General features: G+C 39.9%; 1 protein-coding gene across 1 annotated transcript; it reads left to right on the forward strand.

The window, feature by feature from the left end:
• The first annotated feature begins 814 nt into the window (after window positions 1–814).
• tmem53 (transmembrane protein 53) lies at window positions 815–3,059 on the forward strand. The gene is made up of 3 exons (XM_035671462.1): window positions 815–1,043; window positions 1,237–1,340; window positions 1,479–3,059. Exons 1-3 carry the CDS (start codon window positions 989–991, stop codon window positions 2,178–2,180), a joined length of 861 nt encoding a protein of 286 aa, XP_035527355.1. The 5' UTR covers window positions 815–988; the 3' UTR covers window positions 2,181–3,059.
• Window positions 3,060–7,809: the final 4,750 nt, after the last annotated feature.

Below are 7,809 nucleotides of genomic sequence, written 5' to 3' on the forward strand. Positions count from 1 at the left end.
GAAACTAGAGTGGTTGCAAAAAACATGAAAGGCCGTATCTAGAGGCAGTGTTTTGTTTGTCCGTTCTGGGCTACTGTAGAAACAGGGCAGTTCAACATGGTGGACTCCATGGAAGAGGACTGTAATTGAAAACAGCTCATTCTAAAGTAACAAAAGTTCAATTCAGGTGATTATACACTACTACCTATGAGTATTATATTCAGTTTCTTCCAATAGATCCTTCTAAATGCAGTGTTGGGCAGTAACTCATTACTATTAATAATATTACAGTTACTACTCCAAAAAACAATTACTTACAATATTACTTTTGTTGTCACCCTCTCCTGAATTGAAATCCAACAATCCAATTAAATCCTTGGATTCATTTTTGTAATCGTGGAGGAAACTAGTTTGGAGGATGGAAACATTCAGCAGCTGGGACATATTCCATTATACACCTTTGATTATTAAACAGACAAAAACTGGATTTTATTAAGTCATGACTCTTGGGGGATAAGATCATGAAATTACCAATAATTGGCTTTTGAGGGAGGTAGGCAATAAAGTAATATAATTTGAGTAATGTAACTAATTACTGTTGGCAGGGAGTAATAAGTAAAGTAATTACATTACTTTTTAAAAGAGTAATGAATAAATAAATGTTTTTGAGTAAGTTAAGTAGCCCAACACTGCTTAAATGTTACACACTTGACTGGCCCTTCAAATTGAATTCTAGCTACAGAGCGACAGATTATACTATCCTACAGAGGGGGGCGGTATTGAGGCGTTAGCTGGATGCTGTCGGCTGTTCGTCCCCACCAAGAAGAAGAAAGGCTCCGGTAGGGGGGAGGGGCCGTGTAGTGACAGTCCACCGACCTCTCTGTCGGTAGTGTTCGGTAACGGGTTGTTCAGAGCGCCCTGCAGCTTGTCTAACGCTGTTCTCCACAACAGCCAAATGAACCAAACGTCCCCGGCGGAGAACAACAGCTGAGCACTCTCGAGCACAGAAATGGCAGACGATGAAATAGACTACAATATCGTGTTCCCAGATGCGGGGACGTCGGGTGAGCATCCTTTCCATTGTGCTGTATGTCCGACCCTCACTTAGCTTAGCGCACACACGCTAACCTCCCCTCTGAACGGAGCCGTGGTAATGATGACACTCTGCTGGCCGTTAGCCTGCTAGCTCACTTTAGCTTAGCTTGCCGTTCGCAGCTTTGGTAAACGTGCTGTTGTCATCGTGTGGTCTGTTTTCAGAGAGACACTGGCAGGGGACAAAGGAGCCAGTGGTGATCCTGCTGGGCTGGGCTGGCTGCAAAGACAAACACCTCTCCAAATACAGCTCCATCTACAACGAGCAGGTCCAAATGAATCCAGTAGAGCACATTCTGCTTACTCCAATGTCCATTTGGCAGCACTGTAGAAGTGGTACCAACCTGTCAGCAACTCATATTTCTACTTCTTTTTAAGCTTTCTTTCTGTGCTTTCTTCACCTTTAGGGATGTGTGACCATCCGCTACACAGCCCCCTTGAAGACAGTCTTCATCTCGGAGTCGTTTGGCTACAAGGAGCTGAGCAGTACGGCCCTGAAGCTGCTGGAGATCCTCTATGACTATGAGGTGGAGAACAGCCCTATTTTCTTTCACGTATTCAGTAATGGCGGCTTCATGCTGTACCGTTACATTGTAGAGTTGTTGCACAATGATAAACAGTTCAGCTCCCTGTGTGTAATTGGGGCCGTAGTGGACAGTGCCCCAGGTAGTGGGAACGTTCGCGGGGCCCTGCGTGCACTGACCAGCACCCTCGGGCCCAAAATAAGTCCCGTGTTAAGGTACATCCTCTTAGCCCTTTTTGCAGTGACTGTCTTCCTGTTGCGAGTCGTGCTGTACCCCTTCACCAAGTACATCCACAAGAACCATTACGACGCAGTGCAGGACCGTCCGCCCGCCTGGCCTCATTTCTACCTGTACTCCAGAGCTGACCAGGTGATCAGGCACAGGGACATCGAGTTCTTTGTGGGGGCCCTGAGGCAGAAAGGCGTCCCGGTGGACAGTTTTGATTTTGTTTCCAGTCCCCATGTTGGTCATTTCCGGGATTTTCCTGAGCAGTATGCTCTTAAGAGCCGCGACTTTCTGGTTGCTTGCATGGGGGACGCTGAAGGGACGGCGGTGAAGAAGAGGCAGAGGGTTCAGGATCAATGAGACTGGAAGAGAAACTCGCAGGTTTTCGCTAACCTTCTGTGAAGCAGTCTTTTCCGAAGTTTGAAGAGAAGTGAAGAAATGTCAGACGACGTAATTCTTCTCGGTGGTCTGAAAATCGGTTAGAAAATGAGGCTGAAGGTTTTTGCCAGACTGCTGGAATTTGAGTTGAGCTCGTGCAAGATGTTGGCAGTGTTTTTCTGCCCCAGTGCACATAATGGGAAGGTTCCACAGATGTGGTCTAGGTGTACGCCACTTAACCCGTGTCTGCATAACCAGCCATATGAAACACTGTAATTCTCATATACCCCTAAAGTGTGAGGCACAAAGGCCTAACCCTGCCTCCTCAAATGTTTTTGGAACAGTCCTATACCTTATGTAAAAAATAACACCCCCCACTATTGCTATACACTGGAGCTTAAATCTTTTAGGATAATTTAAATGGTATTTAATATTGCTGTGTAATGTGATGCATTGTAGATTAGTAGTAGTGATTCTAAAACTGAGGCTGGGTATTTGGAAATAATAATCTGTATCTTCTATTTATAAAATGTACAATGTATTTATGGTTTTAAACTCACACTGTTATTAAAATGAGATCACATGAGGGTGCTTACAATGAAGGCAACTGTCTAAAATGTAAACGATTAATCAAATGTTTGTTTGTTTTTTAAATAAAAAGGTCTAAACGTTTTTGCCTTAAACAGTAAATGCCTTTTGAATATTTTCTTGGTCCAGAAATTGTAGACCAGGCGACCCTAACATGTGATACACAATTGATTTAGTTCAAGGAAAAAGGTGATTGACAATGAATGTATATGTCCAGCGCAACTATTGTGTTCTTTCTAACTGATGTGCCTTCAATAAATCAGAATGCTCATAGAAAAGTATGTCCGGGTATTTATTGCTGTGGATTTGACACATGAATGATTTCAGTCAGGTTGTGCTGTCCAAACTGTTCCAACAGATTCCTTGATTGGGAATCTCTAAATTATATGGATGAAAGATGGCTTCCAAACAAAGTGAAATTCAGTTTAAATTGCAATAATATTCAGAAATGCTTGGAGCAGCAACCTAATGACCAAAGTAGCTGATATTTTTATTTTCCGTTTAAATATTAATGCATTAATACTTGTGATTAATTCTGATCGGAGTTCTTCAGAGTACAACTGATATGGGATGTTTGAGACCCATCCTAATTTTAGAGGGGAAAATTCCTACATCACCAATATGGTGGCCAATGTAGTTTTCATCTGGAATGAAAGTAGACATTTTCTGTGTGGATTGTGCACCGATGTAACTATGCAAAGGTACTCAGAAGGCTGCTTTCTTAAACAAATAACTGTATTACAGAATATTTCAGTTAAATATTCTTTAACATGTTAAATAATTTAACATACATTGTCAACCGATTATAGTTGACATTGCTGAGAGCTGCTTCTTCTCTTTTACTCTGCTGCAAGCCACAGTACTGTAAATCACAGTGCACTCTGCTGGATAAACTTTGCAGTGACACCAGTGTCATATCGGTGCATACTGGATAACAATGCAATGGGCTTATATCAGCCGACCAATATCAGTCAGGTTGTAGTTTTCTTTTTAGTAAAATTCTTTTGTAAAGCCATTTTCAATATAATATTATTTTGCCATATTATCCATTTTTACCATTTTCTGTATTGAGCTAAAAATGTGCCATGGATGTGTTACTGTACACATGTACTGTGGATAGTTTTCATGCTTGTGTTCTCTACTATCCACAAAATATGGTGATACTGGTCTACAAAGCTGATATTTTAGTTTAAAATGTAAAGTGAAAGTTAGTGAGGCCTGCTTTTATTGCTCATTTACAATGCTGAACCATGGACAGGGTGCAGTGAAAACAGAGGCCCAAAGCATTTTTATTATTTTAATTGGGGAAAGTTTATGGCAACTCTTTCTTTTATTTGTCATGAGGGCTGTTTTATTTTAACTCCAGTTTATCTCTTCATATTGTTTCTTTGCCGATAATCAGGACTCACTTTGTGTACGTTATTAACTTGACCACTAGAGGGCTCACTGCAAGAAAGACATCAAGGCAAGGTGTCTATGTGATCTGATCATACCCAGAGGCAGATCAAATCCAACCATTCCCCCTCCACTCTCATCACGAGACATCAGGGACTGTTTGAAGAGCGTGGCTCTGAATTGGTCCAGCAGGGATGGTTATTGAATGTCTACAACATGTCAGATTTGACATTTGGAACAGCGAGCGGTTGGCATTTGTCTCTGCGCCAGGCCTGGCCCTGGCACTTCATGTATCATGTAGAGCTGCTTGGAGGAAAGGGAGAAAGAGGGAAGTTTACATATCGGCACAGACAGATGAACATCGCTTACTGGAGTGCATATGAGACAGGCTGCAGTGATCCTGCTGGTGGTCTCCTGCATCGTTTCAGGGATGGAAGAAGTACTCAATGGTTGTTACTATGAATCACATCAATGCTGCTATCTTTGCCGAATTGATTTACATAAAGGAAACACGTGTGATTGTGACCTAAGAAACATCTGCATGATTGGAATTTTATGTGAAAAACAATCACATTTAGACAGTACTGGAACATAATACAATGTGAAAATTATCAATTACAAGTAAATGTTGCATTGAAAATTCCACTTAAGAAAAAGTAGGACGTTTCAGTAAGTACTTATCATTAAAAACGTATTAAAATAAAAAACGTTTATTATACATACATTATATGTGTTATATCCTTGGATTATTATGTAAACTGCATTTTAATGTAATGGCCAAAGTGGTGCCAATTATCAAATCAACTACAATTGTTCAATTATACAAAGTACTGCAAAATACTGCTGTATAGGGTGCACATTTTATTCATAATAATATTAGGAAAAAAGCCAACAAATGGTTTGAGCATTGCTACACAACATACACTATGCCAGTAGTCCCCAAACTGGGGTCAGGACCCCCACTAGGGGTCTCCAAATCTTTACGGGGGTTTGCGAGGGCTTTTTGATTTTAAGCGGTGTAAGAAAACATAAAAGATAAACACGGTTGGCCTATATATCAGCGGTTTGTTTATTTCTGTGAAGAAAACCAAATGAAATTATTATTTCTAAAGTTTAGATTATTATTTAAGATGTAAACTGAACACAAGCTATATTCACAGGTCCCTCAGACTCAGGCTAAACAGTCTCATCCTGCATTATACAAGTGCACAGTTGAAAGAACCACACAGCTAACACAGCTAATAGAACAATAAGAAAAAATACTGAATTTGTCACACCTATTAAGTATGTATGATTCTTTAAAGAAATGAAGTAGATTCATGATACAGACTGATAAAAAATGTCCCTAAAATTATCAGGAAAGCTCAAAATGAATAAATAATCTGCTCAAAATTCATTTAAACTGTTTTACACAAACTTCTTGTGGTTACTGTGTTCACTATTTGGGTTCATTGCACAGTTTATTAGATGTTCTGTAATGTCATTGTTATGCATTTAATATAATATGAAATGTCCATAAAATACGTAGCTTAGTCAGGGGTCATCAGTTTACTCTATAGAAAAGGGGAAAGGAAAAATGTTGGGAACCACTGCTTTTTGGTATATAATACAACTACATTCCTATACTATATAGTATACTGTAATAAAAGAAAAGGAAATCAATTTTAAATAAATTATTTTGAATGCTTTTTATACTGTTTGGTTATTTAATATGTAACAATGCATCACGTTACACATTGATCATATGTTTCATACATAAAGGTAATGTTAATACAGTTAATACAAGTATGTAAGTCAAATGTAGTGGAGGCAAAAGTACAATATTTTCCTCTGTATTCTAGTGGAGTAAGTATCAAGTAGCATTAAAGTACAAGTAACTTAAAACTGTTCTTAAGTGTACTGAGTAAATGCAGATCTGCAGTAGTATCATAGTCTCGCTATCATAGAACTTTCTAATGGCTGATATTTTGACTTGTTATAGAAGGAACAGCACAGGTGGAACTAATATTATAAGTTATAACTGTTATAAACTATAACTGAATGGAATGCACACATTTTTTTTTTTGCCATTTGGATGCAGCTGGAACAAGCTGTAAACACAGCATTGACATGTCGTAGTTAGATCTTTGAAAGGATGCGCCCTCTCAGTGTTTAGTTTGTGGTGCTGAACCAAAGTCATATAAGTTCCAGTGCTGACGTGGAATGTTTGACATGGCCACAATTAAATTGGTGAAATTGTAATTAATCAACTTTGTCCTGGAAACCTGTGTGTGTGCTACCTGTTTTGCCGTTTGGTATTCTTCATGGGTATTCAACATTGGAGCATTGACATGTTTGGAGAACTTGTTATTAAGACATCCAGCAGTCTTGGAGCAACATTATCACTCATTTGGAGTTGTGTTTGTGTCCACCTGGCAAATTTAAATTCAATATTCACTCTCTTTTAGCTCTGTTTTGTTCTCTTCTAGCTCTCTAGCTGCTATGTTCACCAGCTCGTCCCTAACTGTGTCTGTCTGTTGTTTGGTGCTGAGCAGGTAGTGTACAGTGGCTTTTCGGAGCATTTCAAATGAAAACGTCTGTCTGCTGCGGCTGAAAATGTTACCATGAGAGCAGTGAGAGTGAACCAAACTCACATTGTCACGTTGACTTTTGAGCCACCAAGAAAAAAACATATTTTGTGGTTTACGCACTAGATGTTTTTACATCTAGTAAAACAGATAACATTAATTCAAACAATAAATGTAATGTTGGTGCATTGGAGTGAGTGTTGGCTTACAGACAATGGGTTGAAAATGCCCACACTGCAAGAATAGGTATGAGTTACAGTATAATACCCATAGACAGATTGTATTCGACTGTCACTGAAGCCCAGAACATCCATGAGGCAAAAACAAATATCTGAATGACATTTCATCCATACAGTGATGCTAATGTTCCTGAAGAGGGCAGCATTGACTCACTGTTCCCATCATGCAACGTCTCACTGAGGCCTCAACTGAGCATCAAGCAGACTACAGTCAGGTTCAGCAGTGGATGTTTTATTCTGGGCTCCTGAGGGATGAAGGCACTGAAACGTTACCTTCAGAGCCTATTTCTGTGCATGTTTCTTTATTTCTGTGCATGTTTTCACTGCTTTGAATTATGGAAAAAGCGAAAGGTTGTGTCGGTTTATCTGTGGAGCAAAAAATACCACCTTCACATTCAAAATTCAGGGGAATAGCAACACTACTTTCCTAAAAGCCCACCTTCCCTTTTCTTGTAATTGTTCTGACATTACAGCTGACACTTGAGAGAATGAGAGCAAAGCATTATTGCAAAGAACAGTAAGAATGAGTCTTTTCAGTTAAGGATGGGTGATAAAGGCAAGAGAATAGCTGGGAATGGAAGGGTGGGAGGAAAACGTCATAACACCCCCCTCTCAGAAGCGCACTGAAAGAAGAAATTACCCCATGGAAGTTAATGAAGTCTCACAAGTTGATGAGGGGAAAATTGCGGCGAAGAGGGGTCAGCGCTTTCTCTTTAGCCTTTCCCTCTTCCACGGAAAATGGCTGCGGTCAAGATCCATACTTTTAGAGGACGCTGAGCACTCCAACACAGAGATGGAGTGAGAAAGATTGGGGGGGGGGGG

Source organism: Morone saxatilis, unplaced genomic scaffold (genome assembly GCF_004916995.1).
Source record: "Morone saxatilis isolate NCDOM2014 unplaced genomic scaffold, NCSU_SB_2.0 Contig23, whole genome shotgun sequence".
Classification (NCBI taxonomy): domain Eukaryota; kingdom Metazoa; phylum Chordata; class Actinopteri; family Moronidae; genus Morone; species Morone saxatilis.